At 44.0% G+C, this 25,306-nt stretch overlaps 5 protein-coding genes across 5 annotated transcripts; 1 reads left to right on the forward strand and 4 right to left on the reverse strand.

The window, feature by feature from the left end:
- Window positions 1-939: 939 nt before the first annotated feature.
- Window positions 940-2,079, reverse strand: PCYB_031270 (transmission-blocking target antigen Pcys230; the record flags this gene model as incomplete). Its single annotated transcript, XM_004220797.1, has 1 exon — window positions 940-2,079. A coding segment is annotated over one exon (1,140 nt), but the record flags the coding sequence as incomplete, so codon positions are not given.
- Window positions 2,080-3,510: 1,431 nt separating this feature from the next.
- Window positions 3,511-5,477, reverse strand: PCYB_031280 (ATP-dependent RNA helicase protein; the record flags this gene model as incomplete). Its single annotated transcript, XM_004220798.1, has 3 exons — window positions 3,511-3,772; window positions 3,949-4,252; window positions 4,409-5,477. 3 exons carry the CDS (start codon window positions 5,475-5,477, stop codon window positions 3,511-3,513), a joined length of 1,635 nt encoding a protein of 544 aa, XP_004220846.1.
- Window positions 5,478-6,849: 1,372 nt separating this feature from the next.
- Window positions 6,850-12,127, reverse strand: PCYB_031290 (Sec24-related protein; the record flags this gene model as incomplete). The annotated part of the gene is made up of 7 exons (XM_004220799.1): window positions 11,941-12,127; window positions 10,421-11,844; window positions 8,244-10,331; window positions 7,644-8,024; window positions 7,415-7,481; window positions 7,158-7,239; window positions 6,850-6,973 (listed from the first exon to the last, which is right to left on the reverse strand). Exons 3-7 carry the CDS (start codon window positions 10,329-10,331, stop codon window positions 6,850-6,852), a joined length of 2,742 nt encoding a protein of 913 aa, XP_004220847.1. The 5' UTR covers window positions 10,421-11,844; window positions 11,941-12,127.
- Window positions 12,128-16,371: 4,244 nt separating this feature from the next.
- On the forward strand, window positions 16,372-19,491 carry PCYB_031300 (Plasmodium yoelii blood stage membrane protein ag-1; the record flags this gene model as incomplete). The annotated part of the gene is made up of 10 exons (XM_004220800.1): window positions 16,372-16,501; window positions 16,759-16,899; window positions 17,154-17,340; window positions 17,493-17,551; window positions 17,685-17,848; window positions 18,090-18,213; window positions 18,404-18,663; window positions 18,822-18,909; window positions 19,026-19,209; window positions 19,413-19,491. 10 exons carry the CDS (start codon window positions 16,372-16,374, stop codon window positions 19,489-19,491), a joined length of 1,416 nt encoding a protein of 471 aa, XP_004220848.1.
- Window positions 19,492-20,537: 1,046 nt separating this feature from the next.
- Window positions 20,538-24,919, reverse strand: PCYB_031310 (sequestrin; the record flags this gene model as incomplete). Its single annotated transcript, XM_004220801.1, has 2 exons — window positions 20,538-24,807; window positions 24,831-24,919. The coding sequence occupies 2 exons, from the start codon at window positions 24,917-24,919 to the stop codon at window positions 20,538-20,540; spliced, it is 4,359 nt and encodes a 1,452-aa protein (XP_004220849.1).
- Window positions 24,920-25,306: the final 387 nt, after the last annotated feature.

A 25,306-nucleotide genomic window follows, 5' to 3' on the forward strand; every position in this document is an offset into this window, starting at 1 on the left:
CACCCGAAAAAGAAAAATCGCCAGACACACAACAAAAGCGAAGCGAAATAGCTCAAAACACCGCTAATGAAGGCTCAAACGGGAAGGACAAATCTGGAGAGAGGCGTCGCTACGCCTCCAAATTTTTAGCTCGTCCCAGCTGATCAAATGAGACCGTGCACAGCTCCAAACGCACAACGCATGCAAAAAGAAAAAAAATACATATATTGAGGGCTCCAAATTTTTGGAAGCACAAAATAAACTACCCTTTTTAAAAAATATTGTAGCGCCCTCCAAATTGAGCGCTTACAAACGCGGCACTCCCATTTTTCAGTTAGCGCTTCACCAATTTTGTCTTAAAAAATTGCAGAATTAACTGCACGGCAGGAAAAGGCTCACGTGTGCTAAAATAAGGTAGGGGGAGGGATCTACATGCGATGTCGTAATTTTTTCGAAACGTGAAAAGCGGAGGATTGCACAATTAGGCAGAAATTGGCACAGCGCTGCCCATTTTTCGGAAGCCCGTACGACGAAACTTTCTCCAAACCGCGCACAAATTTTAAGTGGACGTGAAGAAAGCCCCACACACATGAAGGAGTCTACGGAGCGCTAGCCAAGTTGACACAACGCGTAACCGCGCGACCAATCCCAACCTTTTATTTGCATCTTAAAGAGGAAATTTTAAAATGTTGTTGTTTTTTTTGGGGGGGGAGAGGGGTGACCTCCCCTTCACCCGCATCGCAATGCTGAAAATATTCCTTGGGGACAATTAATTTCGAAAAATTAGCACTTTTCAGCATTAAAAAAAAAAAAAAGTATTCATTCACGTGGAGGTGGTAGAAGGGGGTGGACGATCACTCGCGAGGGCATCCACGTAGGCATTACGAGACACACCCACTTACGCATTGATGTGGTTTTCCACATTCCGCCGCATTGACCCGAATCTGGTACCTCCTACTCCTGGAAGGACTTGGCAACAATTTCGCTCTCGCCCCCCTCCACGGCCAGCTCGAAGACGTAGTTATCAAACTGCGGCACGGTGGACCTGCACTTGCACTGAATGGTGTAGTTGTGTTGCACAAAGTGGGGCAACTTTAAGTAAAAGGCGTACTTCCCCTTCTGTTTGTTACCATATGATATATAACCAGGCATGATGGTCTGTAAGTCGGTTTGATTACCCTCGTAAATAACCTTGTCAAAGCAGTTATGTGGTTCGACGCTACCCGTGTTATCATATATGCACTTGAATCCTACGAACTCTCCTGGCTTCGCCTCAATTCTGCACACCTTACTGCCTCCATACCTCTCAACAGGATAGGGTTTAGAAAAATAGTTCACTACATTATTTCCGAAATCGCACCCTTTAGTTATTGTATCATTCGTAGAAACAACAACTTTCATTATTCCATACTTTGTAATAATTTTTTCAATTTTACTATCATCCACTTCTTTATCTTCTTCTTCTTCCTTCTCATCAATTACAAGTTCTTCTTGGTTTTCCGGATTTTGAGTCTTATCTCCTTCCTGTTTATTTTTTTCACGCTCGATTATATTTCTAATTTTTTTTACCCTATGTAATGCTCGAACTAGATGCTCATCTATTTGCTTCTCTGGGATTACCACCTCCATGTCTTCATTTCCATTTTTCAAATCATCCACATCGACAGGGGATTTCTTTTGCGCATTTTCTTTTTCCTTGGACAATCTTTTGTTCTTTAGGTATTTCTTCAAATTCTCCATTTGTAAGTTACAGAAACAGTAGAAGGTTTTGCTTTGCTTCACCGTGGGGGATATTAGAAGGGTGTCTCCATACAGGGTCGATCCGTATAGCAGTTCATCTATAGATATCTTCGATGATTCCATTTTTTCATTCCTTATATCGTCTACCGTGTTTACATTCTGAAAGCACTGTGCTCCGATTTTTTTGGGACATATAAATGTTACGCTATCGAAAGGTTTGGCATTCACCACACAGTATTCTTTTTCATTCTTCCCCAGAAGGTACTTCTCCTTAGTGAAATCGCAGATGTGTTCTTCTGCGTGTGCGGGAAGCTGCTGCCTCACCAGGTAAAGCAGCGCAACGAGCAGGAGCTTTTTCATTTTGGGGGGTAGAAGGCGTTTACCAGGGGGAAGGGGGGGTAGCCAAATGGATAGCACAATGTGCACGTTATGCCGCTTTTACGCGGGAATTGCGGTGTTCTACTGGGCAGAAGCGCGCACAGTTACAAGAGCGTACCCACCAGTGTCTAACGACAATAGTGAAACGACAGTGCGCACCAACACGTGAGCAACTCTGCAACGCGAAGGATTCTCCCCCCAAGTGCAACCGGCCGAAAAGTCCCCCTTTTTTCACTTAGACAAGAATGCACACATTAATTCTGCTTCGCCAGCAAGAGGAAAAAGGGGAAAATATTGACAACTGAATTTTTTAAAAGATGTAAAAAAAAAAAAATTTACACAAATTGATGTCAACACTTCCAATTCCAATTTTTACAATTTTTTAAACGTAATTTAAAACACCTTTAGCCGTTCCGATTTTTTTTTTTTTAACGTTTATGTTTTTCCCAATTTGTGGGACCGGCGAAGCGGAAACGGAGAAGTGAGTTGCAAAAGGGTGTATAAAAAAATGGAGAGATGACAGACAAAAATGCAGATGGAGAGGCGCAACAAAGACAACACAAAAAGGGCATCAAAACGGATAACATATTCGTTCTTCCAACTAGTTGTACAGAAGTAGCATTTTTCTTTTGCGCATTTTCTACCTCCGCAACGTTTGACAGGCAGAAAAGTACACACCGCCATGCGCACTGCGTTTTTTTTTTTTTTTTTTTTTATCGCAAAATTAAGCGTTTCCCCCTTTTCGAATAAAGAAACACAATTAATCTACCTTCATTTTGCTGATTAACCAACTGATCGTAGAGTGATCAGAGTGAGCAAATGGTCCCCTTTTTTTTTTTCCCGCATTTCCCCCCCCCTTTTTTTTTTAACGTATGGTGAGCAATTTCCCGCTAATTTGGGCAAACAAATTGGTGACTTTTCTCCGTTCCCTTTCCATCCCCTCAGGTGGACACCCTGGGGGAACAGACAAATGAGGCCCCCAAAGGGATGGCCGTTTCTGCGTGATAAAGGGGCACCCCCCCAACATGCGCGACTCAGAAAAAATATTATTCCTCCCTCGAGTCCTCCGTCCACGCGCATGCCAATTACGGCCAAAAAAATGGGTAAAACACAAAAAAAACTGTATTCCCACATTTGCACTTAAAGTGGGCGGACATTTCTGCATACGCCTAACTTTATCCCAATTCGTGGCCTTTCAATAGCGGCGATCTCTTCGTGGTTTGCCATTGGAGAGCACCCGTAATTAAACAAAAAAAAAAAAAAAACGACGTAAATTTTTTTGTTTCTTCCCCCTTTATTGCATATGTGAAGTGTGGAATGTGCTTCCTCCATGAAATGGGACAAAAAATAAAAGCATCCACAAGTTAGTCACTCCAAATGAGGTCACTCCGCACGCGGGTAGCCCATATGTTGTCACCCCAACCCGCACAGCTTCACCAACTCATCGTAGGGATAAAATTTATGTCTGCGTAAAACTTCCGCCTCCTCCTTGGCTATAATATCCTTAATAAGAGGCTTCAAGTGCGTTATGTCTTTCTTTATATCCTGCAGCTTTTCTTTTTTGAATTTCATTTTTTCAATTCCTTTGAGGTGCCTCTGCCTGATTGACTTGTTCATTATCATTTTTTCCTTCTTCCTGATCAAATGGTACACGGTTCCTCTTTTGCTGTTATGTCTGCACAAAGGGGGGTGGTGTCATTATGGAGTATCTAAAGGAGGTGCCTCGTGTACAACACACATGTTCGGTGTCATTTTTTTTGGGGAGGGGGCCACTCCATGTGGTGAGAAGAGCCAGGGTGGCGGTGGTGCATTCATCACCCCTTCGTTCCACCTCTGAATATGCTGACGTACCTGGAGAGCCTCCCAATCCTATGTGTCAAAACGTTGTAGTGACTCGGCATGTCGTAGTTCACCACGTAGTTTACATTCACGGTGTCCAGTCCCCTCGAAATGGAGTCCGTGCATATCAGGATGTGCAACTTCTGCGTTAGAAAATCCTTTAATATTTTTTTCTTCCTCTTGTTGGATAAATTCCGGGTGTACTCCTTTATCCCGTAGCTGCCTTCGTTGGTGTAGCTGAAGTACACGGTCAGGAACCGGTAGAGCAAGTGCGCCGACTCCTCGCTGTTGCAGAAGATGAGCATGCTGAGGTTCTCTGCGGGGGGTAAAGTGGGCGTGGAAGTGGGCGTGGAAGTAGAAGTGGACCTGTACATGGACGTGGAAACGGAGAGGGGTCCCCTCACGGGGCGGTGCCCCCACATGGCACTCCAAAAAAAAAAAAATGGCCCTTCCCTCCAAAGATTCAACTCACCCTTGGTCGGTATATCCATGATCAGTCGGAGGACTACATAAACCTTGCTGTATTTCCTTTTGGTGTTCAAGTAAAACTCCTCGTTTCTCTTGTAATTAACAATGTAATAAAAAAAAAGGGGTCTATACAGATTCAGAGACATGAGATTATCCGACACTTTACATAGGGTAGCGGAAACGAAAATTTTTTGCAGGAAATTCTTTGGTTTGTACAAATTACCAGTTGCCATTTGATACTTCTCAACAATGTCTGATAGGGAGTTCACTAAACTGTTAATGTTGGACTTACTAAAGGACATAATTTTATCCACTTCGTCAATAACTAAAAATTTCAAGTCCTTAAAAAGCTCCTCATTGCTGTAAAAGAGGGTTTCAAATTTGTTGGTCGTTGTCACGAGAATATTGGTGTCTTTAAAGGTGTCCCTACTATCCATCAACTCATCGAAATAAATGTTCATTTGAAACATGTTGGTATTTATCCCCTGACATATTAGGTTGCTAACTTCGAATTTGTTCAAAACTCCCAGGATTTGAGTTACCAACTCTTCTGTGGCTGTTAATATGAGACAAAAAAGTTTCCCACTCTGATCCTTTTTATATAAAAAATAATCCAATATGGTTATAATATAGCATAATGTTTTTCCCAACCCCGTTGGCACTTCAATGTATATGTCTCCACTGAGCAGCGAATTGGATCCATTCTTACTCAACAGGGCATAATTCAACACACAACTTTGACAGGGCAGGAATGTTTTGAAGTGAAACTTATTAATCAGGGCGTTTATTATGAATTCATTTATTGGGGTGTTCCTCACTTCATTCCACTTTGCAATTTCAACTTCTTCGTCCTCTATTTTGATTATTCTACAGTTGGAGCTTAGGCTGGAGTGTACCTCGTGCACCTTCTTTTGGTGCGCCCTTGCCACGCCACCATGAATTCCGCTTCCAAGCTCAGCTGTACCATCACCTGGTTGTATCCCTTCTCCAATAAGCTCGTCAAAGTTAAAAAAATCGTCACTTACATTTTCAACAAGCGTTTTTACGTGATTTATATATAAGCTGCTTTGCATCTTTTCCTATAATTGGCCTGTTTTCTCTTTTGGGGGGAGTGGAAAAATGACCTGCATAGTTAAACTTGTATTTTCTCCACTCCTACTTGGCAAATTTTTACTTCATATTTGTGCCGGCCAGGGCGCAGATATTTATTCTCAAGATTTGCCAATTGTGTTGGAAAGTTTTTTCTCCTCTTTGTAGAAGTGTTCCCAGTTGTATTTTATTTTTACTGCATTATGGCTGTTTTTTTTTTTTTTTTTTTTTTTTCAGAGCATTTTTTGGCTTGCTGTAAAAATGAAAAAATGCAATTCCTTCAGTTTCGGCTGTTCTGTTTAATCAGTTCCATTCCTTTTTTAGCAAAGCAGTAAAGTTTGTTTTAAAATAAATAGAATGTTTTGCTCATTCCCGCAGTTGATGTTGCTGTGGGTGGGGGGTTACTTTTTTTTACCGTTTTTTCACGAACCGATGTATTTTCCCAGAACAGCTCAAGGGTTTGGGAAAAAAAAAAAAAAAAAAGAGAAGCGGAAGCGGAATAGTATGAAAGTTGGGCAGCCATATAATAACCGTTCATTCATTCCCACTGCAATTACTCGCCTTTTTCACCCCAGCTTTGTTTTCGCCTTAGTTGTCCCACTTGGTTAAAATTAAACACAGGCTCGCTGCTAACTGCATTTCGCACGGACCTACCTGTGCACGTTGACGTGTATACAAACGCAATGGGGTTGTTCCCATGGGCGGCGCCCTTTTCGGGGCATTCCGATAATAAGTCGTTCGTCGCCCAGGATAAGTTTTGCAATACTTCACAAAATTTTTAATTTATCATATGTAGGTGGTGGGGAGTTATGGGCTTAATAAGGACATACATAGATGCGTATATGCATATATATGTGCACGTTTGTGTGCTTGTTTGTATGCACGTTTGTATGCACGTTTGTATGCACGTTTGCATGCACGTTTGTATGCATGTTCACATGAGCAGGTAAACAGGCGCTTACGCGCACACGCACATACGCAATGTGCTCACTTTTCTTCACAAATCGCGGGAATATTTAAAAAGGCGAAAATTAGTAAACAAATTCCGGTGGGGATTAAAAAGGGAGAAATTAAAACGAACATATGGTGAGGGGGCTGCGCATGCAATACATGCTCGCAACTTGGGCATCTGCCTACTGACCGTGCGTCCGCGTATGGGCGACGTTTCAAATGGGCACAAATCCGAACATACGAGGAACGTACGAGGAACATACACAGCACAAACGCGCCGTTATAGCGTGCCTCTTGGGGCGCTTCTAACAGCCGGTTGGCGCAGTGGTCCGAAGGAAGGGGGGGAATCAAAGTGTCCTCTGGAGATGCTGCATATGTCTGAATAAACTGCCGACTCGCGCACCATTACGACTCATCAATCCTTTTGTGAACCAATTTGTGAATAAAACATAAGAAGTTCACGTAGCTGTATTCCTTGTCGGCTTTGTCTTCAACGCACAAAGATATGAGGTGTTCCTCCTCGTTGGATCTACAAGTGGGTGTGAAGTTTGCAATTACGTTCACGTTTTAATTTGTATGCAAGGATATGTGCATCCTTTTTTGGGGGGTGATGGTGGTTTTCCATTCCATGTTAAGTATCATCGCACCACACGACGCAGTTTCTTTCCTCGAAGTCGCTCCATTCCGCTTATCCCATTTCGACTCGAACTTACTTGGGGGCAACCATCACCAGGGGGACATACTTGTTGAAGTGGTGAATCCTGGTCAGGTTCTTAATGATACGTTGAACTTTTTCTGCCAATGGGGGAAAAAAAAAATTAGTAAAATAAAAATAAAGCGAAACATAGCATAGGATAAGATTACATAAGAGAGAAAAAGGGAAGGCGCTCAAAAATGAAGTCCTTCGTCTTGCATTCCTCCCGTGAGCGGTTCACCAATTTTGTCGCGCTCTTCAAATTTTAGCACTCACGTGCGTTGGGGGTATCCGTCAGGTTCAGTTCATGCGCGTTTTTCTCCGTCGGGGTGTCTCCAACAATCTTCAAAAAGGGGAAATAAACAAAAATACACAACCGTGGGTGAAGGTGTGACGATGCGCGCTAGGCGTTAAAGTACGCTCTACGTAGATGCACACATGCTTAACCGCGCGACGCAAAGTGGTTTGTATAATACCACACAACGCCACGTGTTTCGGTACTCACCTCCTTGGCGAAATTTGCGTCGGAGTGAAACCCGAAGTAAAGGTAAAAGTGGGTGCACGCATCGAGCAAGTAAATCCCATTCGAGTAAATCTTCTCCGCGCTGGATGGTATCGTTTTGGGAATAAACAGATCGTCATCCACATCCATAGAATCAAGCTCGTTCGTTTTGCCCTTGATGTGAATTACATACGTTACTGGGTATACGTACAACAGGGACGATATGATCGGCATGGAGAGGAGCTTTATCAAGCTGTACACCTTCAGGTCATGTAAGATTTCCTTCTTCGTGACATTGTGTTTTAGAAGAGAGGAGGTAAAGAGCGGAAGCAACTTTAGCGTGTCCGGGAGGATCAGCTGGCCCGAATGGGCAGACGAGGCACACTAAAGAGGGGGATGCGGAAAAGTGACATAGGGTGAGCGGCATGACAAACGCGGCGAGCACAGGCACGATGGCCCCATGACTGCCGCGCATCGTGACTTGCGCATTGTGATTTGCGCACTGTGATTTGCGCACTGTGATTTGCGCATTGTGATTTTCCCATCGTGACTTGCGCATTGTTACTTCCCCATCGCGACTTGCGCACCGCGACTGGCACTTACATTTAAGCGGTAGGAAAACAAAATGGCCGCCAAATTATCGATGATAATCTTGGAGTAATTATCATTGTGCAGGATGTTGGTGCAGAACTGCTTAATGAGGATGCTCATCAAGGCCTCTGCGTCGGTGTACCTAAAGACTGTACTCAGGGACGAGGTCAAATTCATGTGCGTAGTGTGCAAACGAACAAAGCGATCCCCATACAAGTTGGTATACATGCAAGCGCATTGGAAATAAATTTGTTTTTTGCTCTCTGATATGTCCGAGTAGTTCAGTAAAAAGGCAAACGTCTGATCATGACGAATTTTGGGGATCTTAATCGTGTCGACACTGATAATGGAGTTAAAATTGTTGTTACAACAGAACAGCTTCTTCACCGACATATGCTGTGAGTATCTTAATTTCAACTCACAACAGTAGGCAATGTCTTCAGACGTTAGCGTGTCCATTATGTTCATGTATATCTCCTTGTAATCCTTCTGCCATATAAAATTTTCTACAAACAGTATTTTCCCCCCCGTGTTTTGCGCAACATATTGTAGAGACGGAACACACACACGCACATTATTTGACGAAATAATAAAAATGTCTACACTGATATTGTATGCGTATAGATCCAGTAGTAGGGAATCGTAAAATATTTTTTGCTTTACCTCCAGAAAATTTTCTTGCAAGTCCTTTTTCAGTTCTTTAATGGAACCTAATCCGCAATTGGGGGTCGTGGTGTAGAACATGCATATGCTACCCAACCCATTTCGCTCCTTCAGCATGTCCATGGCAACTTTGAGTGCGCTGTTTCCACAGGACCCATACGACTGCATCGTCGTGCTCATCGATTTTATCGTGTCTATGAGGGTGTTAATTTTGTCTATCTCTTCGACGCACCCGAAGAAGAGGTCCTCCAGCGGCAGGGGCAGAAAAGGGTCATCCACGTCGCTCATCACGATTACCTGGTGGTTGCCGCTGCTTCCTCTGCCGCTGCTGCCTCTACCACTGCTACCTCTACCGCCGCTACCCCCCGCTTCCTGCTCGCCCCTCTTGCAGTGGTAAAAATAAATCGAACTGTTGAACGTAATGATAGCAATCTTCGTCCGCGGGCACTTCACATTCTGCACGGCGTACCTAATGCCCTCCAAAATCGTATACGTTATGTTGTTATAAATGGCATTGTAGGAGCATTCCACGACGAAGACAAAGTAGGGCGGCAACATATTTTTTACTTGCGGGTATTTCGCCAGCAACGAATTTCTTCTCATTTTGGCGGTATCCGATTCGCCACTTTTTTCGCATAACAAATTTTTCATATCATTCATAGTAAGGTTAGCATTGTCCGTCAGGTTGTCGAAATTTTGCACAGCGTGGTCATTCCCATAGGGATGATTCCCTGCGCTGCTGCCCACTCGGTTGTTAACCACGCTATGATTGTTGTATGCGCTTTGGCTGTCATATGCGCTGTATCCTCCCATCCCTCCATAATTGGTATAACCACCACCTGAAAAAAAAGTTGCCTCCCCCGAATCACCAAAAGCACTACCAGAAGTCGGTTTATTACCCCCTTTGGAATCATTAGCAACTAGAGAACTAGAAATATGCTTCGTCAGTGACATAATCTTATTTGTAATCATGGACGCCGTTTGGTTAATGTTCTTACTCAAGTAGGTATAAGTCAACTTGAAGTTATTCACATTATGGTAATAAATGGGGGGGATAATAATATCGACACTACCCTTTAACAAAGGGGAAAGAGAATACCCATGGTGATTACTCTCCCTATGTCCTATCTTCTCATTATACTGATATATATCAAATAGCACATTTTCATTAATCAAAAAATCGGTGTCGCAAAAAACACATTGTACTGTGCTAGAAATGTCTTCCAATATAGTTGCATGCAAGTAACTTAGACATTTGGGGCATCTCAAAATTTCTATATTTTCTTCTTTATCGTTAATGATATCCTTCATATCTATTTTGTCTACGTTTTCTCCTTCGTTTAGACATGCAAAAGGATTTACAATAATTCCAAATGGAATCTGAGACAGCTTTAACGTCTCTGAAAATAACGGAATCTGATACAACGTGCTCTTCATAAATCTCGGGTCTGCTTTCCCCGTGTCAATCGATATGTAAGGTTGATAATAAGACGGGGGGGAGATATACTTACACGTTTCGAATACTTTTAAATTTCTTTTTTTTTTTTCTCTTGAGGGTTTATTACAGGTCTCGGGATTTTGTTCATGTCTATACGATTTATCGTTTTTTTTAACAAGGTGTATACTTCTTCTCCTTTATCTGTTACCTCATTTTCGTTTTCACTTGAATTTTCGGAACTTGAACTTTCCACGGATTCTTCATCTGACCGTTCGTATTTCTGTCTGTTCGTTCCTCGCTCCTGTTGATCCTCCCGTTTTGCATTCCCACTTGGATCAGCAGTTGTGGCGGGATTTACTCCATATGACGCGCTCCCGAATGGTCTACTGCCATACGCGTTGCCATCGTTGCTTGAGGGGCCTCCATAAAAGTTTTGCGCACTCGGTTGGTTAGCGGCGGGATGGTTAGCGGTGGGCTGGTTAGCGGCGGGCCGGTTAGCGCTATGCTGATTATAGACGCTATGCTGGTTAGAGGCCCTGTGCTGGTACGCTGTTTGGTACGCACTGTGGTGCTCCTTCGCGCTGCTCTGCGGAGCGTTGCTATGCGGGGCATTGCTATGAGGGGCATTGCTATACGGGGCATTGCTATGCGGGGCATTGCTATACGGGACATTGCTATACGGGGGATTACTATACGGGGGATTACTATACGGGGTATTACTATACGGGGGATTACTATACGGGGTATTACTATACGGGGTATTACTATATGGAAGGTTGCTATACGGAGGGTTGCTATATGAGGTATTACTATACTGGGCGTTAGAGTACCCAGCGTTGCTATACGCAGCACTACTATATGTAGCATTACTGTGCGGCCCGCCGCCCCACGCGCCGCGCGCGTCCTGCTGCACCTGACTAACGTGGCCGCTATCCGCCTGGCTGCCCACGCTGTTGGAAGGTACACCAGCAGACGCTGCATTGGGGGAACCGCCATGGCTGCTCCCATATATTTGATACGTCCTTTCATTGGCCCTATCAAAACTCGTTTTATCATTTGGGGCACCTCTCACCAAACTAACTTGCATAGCATTACGTTGTGCATGACTTATGTTACTCAGGGAGTTATTAGCCTCATGCAAAATGTTCTCATTTCGAGTGTAGCTAGCTAGGTTAGAACCCCCGTGAATGGCGTACCCCGATTCTGCTGCGCTGGATGCACTTAACTGCTGAGCATTCTGTGAACAGAGCGGCTGGTCATTACTACACGAAGCGGTAACCGCGTTATTCTCATTTGCAGGAGAACTTATGCTGCTTCCCTCCTTACTCTGCCATGTGCTCGTCTTGTGCACATTCCCCTCATTCGGCTGACTATGGATGTATACCTCCCTCGGAACGTCACTACTAATGCTACTTCTGTTGTGTTGCCCACTTGGGGGGGGGTCATTAAATATAACATTGACTGAACCACTTTTATTGCTGTCCAACGTTTGGTGATTCCTATTGGTACTTCCTGAATGATGGTACTGCGCGTGGGGGGGATTATCCCCTTGGGCTTGTCCCGCGTGACTGTCCTGTGCAAAGGTGACATCATCCTCCGCCCTCTCACTTGGTTCACCTAAATTGGAGTGACTGTTTAGATGGTTAACTTTATCCCCATTAGGGACATTCAACTGTTGATTACTCCTCTCACATGCTCCGACACCGTACGCATTTCCAACATGAGCTCTGTTATCATAACTATTCCCACTCGTGTTGCCTACATTCTCTGAACTACTATTTGTGTCCCTATTCATATTTGCATTTTCGCAGCTGTTGTTGTGACTGCTGCTCGTGGTGACATGACTCTCATTTGCGTCTACTAACACATTTGATTTTTCCCCCTCTACTGCGAATTCAATTTTATCGTTAAAATTTTCACCACGGGGTTGAAGAGAACAGTGGGAGGGGTGATAACTTCCTCCCTTTACCCCACTGTCACCGGTATTATTCGTTCCTGAACGCACCTCTGCAGTTGCTTCTTCCCCTATGTGATTACTCATATTGTTGGGTAGCTATCTAACGTATAAATTTTCGCTTTTTATTTTTTATCACTTCTTCTTCACTTTGCTAATTTCCATCATTTGTGATTCGATTTTGGTGAGTTGATCCGTTCTGAGGAGTGCTTCTCCCTGGTAGCCTCTAAATGGTGCTACTCCAGTTGGGGGCACCAATGCGGCGTTGTTACTGCGGCGTTGTTATTGCGGCGCTGATATTGCGGCGTTGTTATTTTTCTTGCCTTCTCTACCGTCCCTGATCTGTTCCCCCTTGTGCTGGCTAGCCCCTTCACGTCAGATACTACAACGGAGCGGTCTGGAGCGGTCTCTTAAAAAATAGCTGCGGTTGATGTGCCAAACGGGGGGACCGCGAAAAAAAAAAAAAGGGACACACAAAAATACGTGCGTGTTTGTAGGCACCCTGGCTGAATTAAACCTTCTGCTGCGGAAGCGACTCGTTAAAGCAACATTTTGCAAGCTGGACGCTACCCAGCGGTGGGCGCTTCTCAACAGTGAGGACTTCACAACAGTGATGCTATCCTTGGCCGGAGACCCCCCTCAGCTGTGTCATCACATGCGAAGAGGTCACACCCAGGTATACCCCCTCCAACGCATCCGTGAAGCTGCTTGTTTTATTTTATTTTATTTTTTCTCTCCTTCACTCCCTGGCTTTTAAAAATAGTCCCCTTATCATTACTAAAAAATCTTCCTAAGTGTTGCTAAAAAAAATTCAATCAGTGGCAAATTATTACGTAATGAATATGCCAAATGATTTGACCAATCCAGGCGGATCGATCATCTGTGGTGATTTCTGGCGGAAGAACTGTTCACGCGATTTTGCTGCTCACGTTTATGTACATATATAAGTGCATATATATGTACACTTATATGATCTTCTTTTCGCCGTGTATCTTTGCTTTTTTTTTTAGTATTTTTTTTTTTTTGGAAGTATTGGCTTTGGAATTATTTACACAATCGCTTGGTTGACTCGTGTCAAGATAGGCTCATCCACTGTGGGGTGGCTGCGACGTAAACATACGCTCGTGCTTTCTCACGTATACGCAGGGATGGGCAGCATATACATGCGCATAAGCGTATGCCGTGCCAGTTTGGCATAACACATATATGTAACATATGTACTATATATATACCTCCTTACACAGCAACATATGCGCACGTTTGCTTTGTTTGCCCAAATCGTTACAATGATTTTGCCAAGTTGAGGCAAACAAGAGAGGTAACGTTCCTGCCTGAACACGAATAATCGCCATTTATCCAAACGTTCGTGATAATGCGCAAGGCGCCTTCCTGCGCGCATTTTCTTTTTTTTTTTTTTTTTTTACATACGCTATGTCATTATAGCTGAGAGATAATCATCCTTTTCAGGCGTAACATAAAAGAGGAGTGGAGAAAAAAAAGAAAAGAAAAAAAAGTAAAAAGTTTAAAAATGGAAAGGTAATATGAATATCACAGGAATGAATAAAAAAATACGTGAGAAAATATGACGCAAATGGGATGTATTCTCATACGCCTATAAAACCGTCACATGTTGAATTGAAAAAAATGCGCTTAAGTTTTGTGCCTCACAGGGTGATTACTGTGATTATTTTGCTATTGCTACTGCTACTGCTACTTGTTTTTTTTTTTTTTTTTTACCCCATCCGCTAATCAGTTAGCTCCTCAAGGAAGGTGTCACTTTACGGCTTCTGCCAAAGCGGTCTCCTCCCAAAAAAGAAACGACAAAAATTGCACGCAAAACTGCTATATTCTCAAATGTGTAAAAGGCTCCTGTTCGCATTAGTGGGAAAGGTGGAAAATAGCGCCAACAGGTTTTGACCCCTTGGTCCTGTTTCACCTCGCCATTTGTTGAGCCACCTACAAGTCTGTTCCCATTCACGGACACCCCTACATAAGCCGATCGGATACACATCCCCCACACGTACCCCTGGGATGCAACGAATTGCAAGGTCTACATCATTTACGTGGACATGGCACAACTCGAAGCAGTCACCATAAAGGTATCCCCTCCCAATTGGGCTATTACAAAAAGGGTAGCAGGTGGCAGGTAGCAGGTCGCAGGTCGCAGCGGTTTTTAGTAAGTTCTCCGCATGGGGAATAGACAAATGGAATAAATTGAAAAGAAAAAAAAAAGGCAAACGACGCCTACCCCATATTCATTCACCCAAAATGGACAGAAAAAATGCCGACCAAAATATGGACAGTTTAAGTGGCGGCAAAAAAAAAAAAAAAACTGAACGTGTCTACAAGAGTCTACCCCTCTTGACGAATCCATCTATGAATCAGACAAACACACATGTGATGCTGCCAATGTTCCCTGCACCCCCACCCCATATGTTAATCTACCTGAGCAATTTTCAAAGGCCCATTCGTGAAAATGCGGTTAGTCATTCCCACCCTGTGTGTACTTATTTTCCGTGAAGAGACTTTAAAAAAAAAAAAAGAATATTAATTGTGAAGGTGTTTCCACCAAATGGCAGACACAGAAAAAACAGTTACTGTGTAGCGTCGAAACGGGGGACCTTTTCATTACACGAATATGGTAGTGCAAAAAATAGCTAATTCTACATTTGAACAGAAAGGGGCGTATACAAACCATTCCCATGGTGAAGTCATCCCCCAATTTCGCAAACGGCAAATTAACGGCACCGACGTGAGCATTTGACAATTCACTGACATGTCCTCCACTTGTACTTTAGTACAACTGCCCTTCAAGCGTTACTCTTTAAGATTTTCACATTTCGTGGCAGCTAAAAAGGGGCAGTCAGCTGATACCCCGATAAGGCGCACAGTCCTAAAAGTTAATTTGAAAAAAAAAAAAAAAAAAAATACTTGTGGTTTTTCCCCCCGTTAATCCTTTCTCCCATGTACACCTATTCCCTTTTCGCCTCTCGCTGCTTCACCACTGTGTCCGTACCACTCTAATTAGCGAAACCTCCCAATTGAGAGTAGCATCCAATCCCGTGCGGTTAGCTGGTAATTCCAGGCACAAACCAGTTAGCCACACTTGGGGATTTTTCGATCCAATGTTCCAATCATAAGGGAGTTCCCTTCCGAACAGGTGGTATCACTCACGCAATGAGAAAAAAGCGTGAATAGTTGTGTGTCTAACCGATTTGTGAAAAAGGTTGAGCCGTCTTCTTTTCCAGACGCGTGGTGGAAGCCGACACTCCTCAGAAGATGCCATGCCGGAATGCCAAAAAAGAGGGGTGACAATTTTTGCGAAAAAAGTGTGCACATTTTCGTGATTTCCTCGAGTGGGGATCTCGGACAAAATCAGCCGAACCGCGTTTTTTGCAAACTCCCCATCAGCGTTAAAAAAGCGGGAAAAAAAAATACACACATGTATCAATATGACGGAAAAAAAAATTAACACGTATATGTCCGCCCAAGGGTGAACAAATCCAAAAACGGTTAGCAAAAAAAAGAGGTGCAATATTCTGACTAAAGAAATGCCATTCCGCATGTGCAGCATTTGTGGCGCGAAAAAATAACGACGTAGATTGACGCAAAATGGGGAAAAAAAATATAACAAAAAAAACAAAAAAACAAAATAACGAATCAGGACTGTTCTGTTAACTTAAAAGTGACACAGAAAAAAAAAAAAAAAAAACAATAAGTACAAGTATAAATATAAACACTCATATACACACAAACAGAAACGTCTACGGCACCCCCAAATGTGTAACTTTTTTGTGCGACTCCTTTTCAGTCAAGTTCATTTGTTCGCAAAACATTCTGCGCTCATAGACCACTAAAATGAATTTCGCCCTTCATCGGAGTGAGTCGTGGTGGAAGATAGCTACGCATACTTAACTACACCGAGGAAAAACGTTTATATATGTGTCTTTACGCAACTACGCGCCTATTTTTTTTATCTTCGTGGAGACTCCCCTTCAGATATGCACCCCCACGGAAAGACCACCTAAACAGATAAGCACAAAGTAGCATACGACTACTCATCCTGATGTGAAAAGAAGAAGCCAATGTTTGGAACCAAATTCATCTTTAATATTTTTAAGAACAAATTTAACAGCATATCGAAGAAATGCGTAAGCTATGTCATAAAGAGTTACAAAAGGACATGCCCGCACATCAGCGACTTCGAGCCGTTCGGTACGTATGGCGTTTCCTTCGCTGGAAAAAGAGAGAGCTTCGCCAAGATAGGGGCGTTTCAAATGGTGCGCATGGGAAGATGGGGACAGGACATCTCCATATTGCCCTATTGCTACACCGTCACACCGCCGGAGGAACAACCTAACGCCGCGTGAGACCCCCCCCTACCAACTGCTTCCCTTATCCCTACCAACTGCTTCCCTTATCCCTACCAACTGCTTCCCCCATCCCTACCAACTGCTTCCCCCCCTCTGCAGCCTCCATGTACTACTTCAGCGGGCTGCACAACTACAGGACCTTCTACTTGCTCGTAAAAATCAACGAAATATTTAACATTAATAAGTACAAACATATATACATCATATTCAGCACGGACAAATATGACTTTCAAACGGATGGTAATGGAAAGGTTTCCCCTGGGTGATCGGGGCACACCTCTCCGATGCAGCTGCGGAGTGACGAGGCTGTTTCGTAACTGGACTGCCACGCAACAGAGCCTCCCCCCCAATGAGCTTCTTCACCAATGAGCCTCCTCCCCAATGAGCTCCTTCACCAATGAGCTGCCTCCCCAATGAGCTTCTTCACCAATGAGCCGCTTCCCCTCCCCACTGCGCTGCTTAACCCCCCCTTGCTTAACTTCCCTACCTGGCAGAAATCCCGACCAACAAGAAAAACAGAATACATATCGACCAGCGAGTGGATATAAAAATCAGGCAGTGCGATGAAACGCTCAAAGTCGACCTGTTCACGACCAAATTAACGAAGAAGGTCCACATTGGACAGATCAATATAGACATAAATTCGAGCGTCATCACCAAGTCCTTTCCCAAGAACGAATGGTCAGCTCACGGATGGCTCTGCCACAGAGCTTGTGCATGCTTACGACTCTGTGAATATATGTGTATAATACCTGTATGCACGCTTGTAGAGGTGTGACCCCTCCCCCAAAGAATAAACCTCCCCCTTTCCGTTTCACCCCCAATCTGTTCAGGTTCGTGTGCTTCAAGGATGGACAAGAAATCTGCAAAGTGCAAATGTCCTTTTACAAAAGTGAGTATCCCCACTGATATATGCACACACATATGTGACAAAACGAACTATCACGTATGCATACATAATAATGGTCACTCAATTAACCCCCATACACTTATGGCTAGCCATTCCTCCCTTCTCCTCACCGCAGTTCAGAAATATGCGTGCCCCAATGAGTGCATGTTCATACAGGATGGACTCGAATTATGGAAGAACAAATCTAAGAGTATCAACAAAAAAAATATTAACTTACAAAATATTCACAAGGAGTTCTATGACGACGATAAAAATTTGTCCCTAATAGATGTGGACACGGTATACAGGAGGGACAGACAGGGAGAGAAGAGAAAGGAGAAAAATGAAAGCGAAGGGGATAACTCTAAATGGGACTTTCCCCCACCTCTACGCGGCCCAAAGAAAGCATATTCACATGACCGCCCATGACAGACGCATTGCTCCTCACTAGTCAGCCACCCCTTCTCGAAAAAAAGAAAAAAAACTCATAAACAGCACGCACATGTTCGCTTTATCATTTTATTTTTTCTCCTTCTTGTAGGACATAAACGATATAAGTCTGATGCAAAAGCTGAAGCTGATGAGCTTCGTCCTAGAACAAGAAATCTGCGTGTTCGATTTTTACGCATACGTTCCGAAGTACATGTCGGCGAAGGAGATAATGGGTGCGTCGCGCTGTGCATGCGTTTGTGCAGACATCGATTGTGCAGACATCGATTGTGCAGATATCGATTGTGCAGACATCGATTGTGCTGATCCCGTCTGTGCTGATACCGTTTGTGCACTCCGCTACGCCCAATTTGGCTTATCCGCTTACATCGCGATGTCGTTTTCCCCCTCGAACACACCCTGCAGGGGAGTGGTTCCTGTGCTTCCTCTGCTTCAAGGACGGCAAAGAAGAAGATGTAATTAACATCGAGACGATAATCGAGCGAAACATTCATCGAGACATAAACATCCCCATGCTGAATATATTGCGAATCGTCGTGGACAGCAAAAACAACACCAACGCCAATATTATGTACACGTATGAGAATGAGAAATACCATTTGAGCATTCACTCGGAGCATAACCTGTCCTACATCATCGATGCTATAACGATTTTTACGAACGAGGTAGGGTTGGGGGGAGCGTCAAAAGGGCGCATCCGTTGGGGGAGAGCATAGTCCACCTGCCCTGGCGCGCAAATAGGGTTAAAGCAAAAAAAAAAAGCGGACTCGCGCACTCGCGCACTAACGCACGCACATGTTTGCATCCTCCCTGCCCCCTTCAGCTAAAAGTCCTCAAAGAATCTTGCGGAGAAAAACTGGAGCTGAGAAAAAATATGATCATGCAAGAAATCAACATGAAAAAGTTGATGGGTAAGCCGAACGGAAATGTGTGCACTACTCTACACTAACGGTACAAAGTTGTAGCGTGCACGTGCGCACACCACTGCATGTTTATTCCCCCTCCCCCTTCACACACACTTGCGTAGGAAAAAGAAGACTTGCCTCCCCCAGGTTCAGACGCAGTATCCCCAAAAGTGCCCATAAAATGATGAACGAAATGTATGAACAGAAAGACAGCCTTGAAACAACAGTAGGGGAAAGGGACGAGTTTATGAATGACGTGTTGGAGGAAGGAGGGGACCAGAAGGAGGAAGAGCCGCTTAGCGGTGCGTCAGTAGGACCGAGTGAGCATGAGAAAGGGGCATACCCGGAGAAAGCAGCAGGTGGGGAGAAAGCAGCAGATGGGGAGAAAGCAGCAGGTGGGGTGAACGCTGCATATGGAGTGAACGCTGCATATGGGGTGAACGCTGCATATGGGGTGAACGCGACAGACGGGGAGAAAGACCCTTTCCCAAATTATACACTACCGAAAGGGTATTTACAAATCATAGAACACGGAAGGGGAGAGCCCCCCCAAATGGAACTGCCATAGGGGCGGGACAAGACACTTAAAACCAAAGAACCACATGCCTTAAAAATGGGCATACTGGGAGATAGACCTCCACTCTGTTAGGAAATGAAAAATATTTGGCTAGCCATAAATTCAACTGCTGCACATTTGATGTGAAATCAGAATATGTTTCACCTGAACGGTCTCAGTGCAACCCACTCTCCGTGTCGCTCGTATGCAAACCTGAGCCGACTGCTTATATTTACTCTGTACCCCCTGCAATCCGATTAAATATGAGATTCAAAAAAGAATCCCCCTCGATCTGTACTTGTGTTATCATTTGTGATTTTCTTTTTATTTGTCTTAGTTTTTTTTTTTTTCCAGTTTTCAACGTATCACTCTTGGCAGATTTTGCTACCTTTGCTGCCTTCGCAACTTACGTCACGAATTCGTTCTTCTACACGTGCACAATATAGGTGCATGCACAAGTGGTGAAACGCGCGTAATCATTTCATGCCATGTAAATGCCCGACGCAGAATGGGCGCGCGTGGACACACTTTACCCGCAGGGGTGGTAAAAAAATATAAGTGCCTCATCTAAAAATAATTTCATCTCAAAAAATCTCATCTCAAAAAATCTCACTTCAAAAAATCTCACTTCAAAAAATCTCATCTCAAAGAATCTCATCTCAAAATGCACGTATGCGATAAAACGTGCACATTTCTGAATCGTGCAATTGCCTTTACTCCACGAGCAACTTGGAAGAGGAGAATGCAAAAAATGGGCACCAGTGGTCGCTCCATTCAAATGCTCAAAGCGGGTTAGTGCACATGAAAAGAGCAGTATGCGTGGTTACGAAAAGGAAAGAAAATATTATCTCCTGTGATACCTGCACTTTTGTATGCGAAATGGGTTTTTCCCCATGGTATACTAATCCATGTTTTAAAACACACGTTTTTCGCGTCGCAAATATCCGTGCAAGGTGGTCATTGTCTTGGTGTGGTATTTTTCCATCTTTTCGTTGCATGAAAAATATGACGGGGTTGTTTCGTTCGTCAGAGCGCACTCGTCTTCGTCTCCCTGCTTCGTTTGCCTAATCCGCTTGGCTCATCTCCTTTGGGGATTCTCTCTCATTCTTTTTCTCATCCTTTTTTTCCTCCTTCCGCTGGATTTTTTCTTCTCCTGTGCTTCACCATTTTCTGTGTTTTTCACCTCACTCTTCTCGTCCTCTTCCCCTTTTTCTTCATCCACTTTATCTGATTTTTTTCCCTCACCTATTTCGCCATTCATCCGGTCAGTTTCCTCCTTAGCTGGGCTCCACCCATTCTTTGAATCCTCCACCTGTTTATTTCGTCCCTCAACTTGATCACCCTCATCTCCACCTCGCCGTTCTGCAGCTTGTTCGTCCCTGATTTCTTCCATATTTTCCTTTTTCTCCTTAGTGGGTTCTCCCCTGTGCTTATCACCCTCTGCAGCACTTGAATCGTTTCCTTGTTTTTCATCTTTGGTACTATTTTCCCGTTTCGTTTGCCCCTCTCGCTTCACCTCTCTCCGTGATCTTCCTTTTTTCTGTGAGGGTTGTTCACCACAGGGTGAATCCTTCTCATGGCGCCTCCGTTTCCTCATCAGTACGTTTTCGTCTTTTGCAGATAATGAGTCTCTTTCGCTGTCATGCTTCTCCCCACTGGGGTCGTCCTCAGAATCGCTTATCTCTCTATCGATTGTATTATTCGTTTTATTTTTCTGCACTTTGCTGAATGCTTGGTGTATGAAATCGCGCAGGTCTTTCCTGTCCTTCCCGTCCGTCCCATCTTTCCGGTCTATTTTGTCCTTCCCGTCTGTTACATCCCTTCCTTCTCTATCAGCCTTTCCATCCTTCCGATCCTCCCATTTTATCAATTCCCCCACGTCGTCCTCATCCTGCCCTTCATCGTCCACTCCTTCTTCCATCTCCACGTTCTTCTTCGCGTCCACCCCACCTTCAGCCTCCCTAAGCACAGGAGGGAAGAACTCCCTAAACAGTTTGAGCGATTTGTTCACCTTCTCATGTTTGTTCGCTTTCTCTTCATAAACGAGTGAGATCACTTTAGGGTAGGGGAACTCCCGATCCTCTCCGTACGTCTTTTTCTTTGCTTTCAGTTTTGGCAGCACCAGCTTAACATTTTTAGACTTGTTAATCACTGTAATGGTTTGGGACTCTCCAGCATGCATGATACTGTCCTGCAGATCGACGCTTTTGTCCAAGGGCTTATATTTGGAGGGTGCGTTTTCATTCATGAGATAGTCGTCCAAGTCGAAAAGGACGTCTCCATCGACATCGCCCTCGAGATTGCTATACGTATCGGTGGGCGCATCGATATACTCGTCGTCGTAGGGGTCTCCATCCGGATCGGAATGCTCATCTGTGTACGCGTCTCTGTACTGATCGTCATACTCGTGTGGTCCAGCTTCGCCATCCAAGTCGGTGTAGGCACCTCCACCCGAGCCACCTTCGTCCGCGTAGGCATCCTCCAGGGGCAGCTCCTCAACATACTCGCCCTTGAATTTGTCGCCGAATCGATGGATGACGTCATAACTCACAGTTGATACCCCCCTATTCTTTTTGTAGAAAATGCTGTTTATTCCTTCCTTCTGTTTGAAGTTAAAATTGGAGACGAAGTTTCTCCTTGTCTTGTCCGCCGTGTAATCGGTGGAAGCCGCCCCTTTCTTCTCCCCACCGTGTGCACTGCCCCTGCCGCTACCGCCGCTTCCGCCGCTACCACCGCTTCCACCGCTTCCATTACCACTGTCGTAGTTTCTTCTCCTGTGTGAGCTACTTTTTTCTGGGAGCAGATGCATATCTTCCCTAGCAGCGCTGTTCTTCTTATCTACCCCCTCTGCAAAATTTACCTTTTCATCTGACTGCCTCAGGTGACCACCTTTGCTACTCAATTGCGCCTGGTGGCTACGTTCCACTCTTATGATTATCTTTCCTGAGTACATGACGTTGTTCTCCTTATAGTAGTTGCAGTAGCATGCAATACTTTTGCTCTCACTGAATTTATCCACTTTTATATACCTCGTATGGTTTGCTTGGATCTGTCCAGCCAACATATTCGAACTCGGGAAGGGGAAACTGTCGGGCAAAAGATCCACCACGTTTTGATTTTCATTCACATGCTCAAAGCAGTAAGGAGGATCAGTTCTAAAAAATTCTCCTTTGGATACACCTTGACTAATCAAATTATTTTCTTTCTTTTCACTACTCAAGTTATAATCGTCCTTAGTGTTCTTTTCCTTTTTGTTCATTCTGTAAGGTGGTCCACATTGAAAACCTACAATTTCGTTAAACGCGTGTATCACACAGTCATTGTTGGTCCTGTTTTTTTCATTCAAAATTATTTTCGTCGTGAGGAATGACTCTCTCTCTGCATACTCCTTGTAAAGTATGTTTCCTTCGTTCACTTGAAAAGAGCATCCTTTTGTTTTGTTTAAATTTTTTTTCAAAAAAATTTTCATGGGGTATGATTCATTTCGACTAATGTGACTCTCTGCATCCAGCATTCCATGATATGACTCACTTCTAAAAATGCAATGCAAAAATGTGTCTTCTGGGACAAATGAAGGTACAAGTAATCTCTCATACCCATCGTCGTTTCTAAAACCTGTTAAAGAACCGGGGATTAGTTCTTCTATTTGCTTTATATGTTTATGGGCATATTCGCTTCCCTGTGTGGAGTTATGCTTGCTGCTAAGCCAGGTGGCGTAACAGTCCACGTAATCGCGGCTGCCTTTATGGGGTCTCAACCCTTCTTGCTGCTTCATTTTGACTATACTAAACGGGCTCGGATTGATAAAGTAGTAGTTGCCCTTCCTGTATATGTACGCGCTTTCGCTGAACAGCTGCTTGTAGTTGGCATAGCTGGGAGAAGCAGCGTACTTGGGAGAAGCAGCATAGTTGGGAGAAGCAGCATAGCTGGGAGAAGCAGCATACTTGGGAGAAGCAGCGTACTTGGGAAGAGCAAACTGACTGGAGAAACCCGCATAATTCCCATAATTTCTGTAGTTAGCCAAACTGGACGACTTCAGGGCATCCCCCCACTCACCGGAACTGCCCTTAATAAGGCGCTTCAGCTTCCTCGTCCTTCTATCAGGAGCCGAACCGATATTAACATCAGCAACCTTATTCACCGATTGAGTCGCTTCGTTTATGTCATAGGAGTAGTACTTACTCTTATATATTTCGTTCTTCTTGATTTTTTCCTCCTCTTCTTCCTCTTCTTCCTCCTCATCTTCCTCTTCATCCTCCTCTTCATCCTCCTCTTCTTCTTTTTCCTCCTCCTCCTCATCTATTTCGTACTTTCCAAATCGGGGTAACATGTCCACCTTCCCACTCGGACTTCGGTCCTGTCCTCCCTGTTCTGTCTCCGACGCTGCCTTCACTTCTTTGGTGCTGTCTCCACTAGTCAATATTTCAACGCGGTCCGTCAGATATGTCGACAGTCTTTCCTTTTCTTTCTCTTTCTCCGGCCCCTTCTCTTTCTCTTTCTCCTTATATCCCACTTCGTTGTTTTGCACCCCATCTGTAGAGGACAAACTAGCACTTGATAAAAGTACACCATTTCTTTCATCTGTATTATTTTCTCCATTTCGTTCACCCCTTTGGTCACCTCTCTCTGGTGCACCAAACTCACCTTCCCCTGATTCATCTGATCCTTTGATGATCTCTTTTGGTTGGTTCACTTCTGATAAAGGACTAGGTTGTTCAGTCGTCGATCCCTCACCATCACATTTTCCTTGTGCTGTATTTTCCTTATTTCCGCTTCCTCCTCCGCCACTTCCTCCATCTGACTCATAATTTGTATCACCTGGTGATGAGTCTTCCTCTGCCATAATCCTAAGACTTCTACTGTTAGAGCCAGTTCCATCGGTATTTCCGCCAGATTGGTCTCCATTATTTCCGCTTCCACCACTTCCATTTCCTTCAATTCCATTTCCTCCGCCTCCATTTCCATCTGTATCAATTATAATTACCGTTATAACTTCATCATTGTTGGGTGAACCTCCTAGAATTCTAAATTTCCTACCACTCGAGCCATTTCCACCGGTGTTTCCGCTAGACGGATCTCCCTGATTTCCACTTCCCCCATGTCCACTTCCTCCATTTCCATCAAGTCCATCTACGTCTAAAAGTTCCTCATCGTCGGGTGAACCTGCTAGAATCCTAAATTGCCTACCACTCGAGCCATTTCCAACGGTGTTTCCGCTAGACAGATCTACCGGTTTTCCACTTCCCCCATGTCCACTTCCTCCATTTCCACTTCCTCCATTTCCATCAAGTCCATCTACATCTAAAAATACATCATCTTCGGGTGAACCTGCTAGAATCCTAAATTGCCTACCACTCGAGCCATTTCCAACGGTGTTTCCGCTAGACGGATCTCCCTGATTTCCACTTCCCCCATTTCCATTTCCTCCAATTCCATTTCCTCCATTTCCATTTCCTCCATTTCCATCTAAAAGTTCCTCATCGTTCCATCATTGTTTCCTCTAGACTGATATCCCTTATTTCCATTTTCGTCATCTGAATCATCTGTATCATCTGGTACTAAGTCTTCCTCTGCCAGAATCCCAAGCATTCTACTGTTAGAGCCGGTTCCTTCATTTTTTTTTTTCTTTTTATCATATCCACTTCCGACACTGCCTCCGTTTGAACCTGCTAGAATCCTAAATTGTCTACTATTCGTGCCACTTCCATCATGGTTTCTGATTTCATCTCCAACATATCCATCTATGTCTGAAGAATGATCATCTGGTGAAAAATATTCTTCTCGTAGAATTGCAAGCTGTCTACTCTTCCGACCACATACACCACTGACTAGCTGATTCTTTCTTCC

The sequence above is a fragment of the Plasmodium cynomolgi genome, chromosome 3 (genome assembly GCF_000321355.1).
Source record: "Plasmodium cynomolgi strain B DNA, chromosome 3, whole genome shotgun sequence".
NCBI classification, from domain to species: domain Eukaryota; phylum Apicomplexa; class Aconoidasida; order Haemosporida; family Plasmodiidae; genus Plasmodium; species Plasmodium cynomolgi.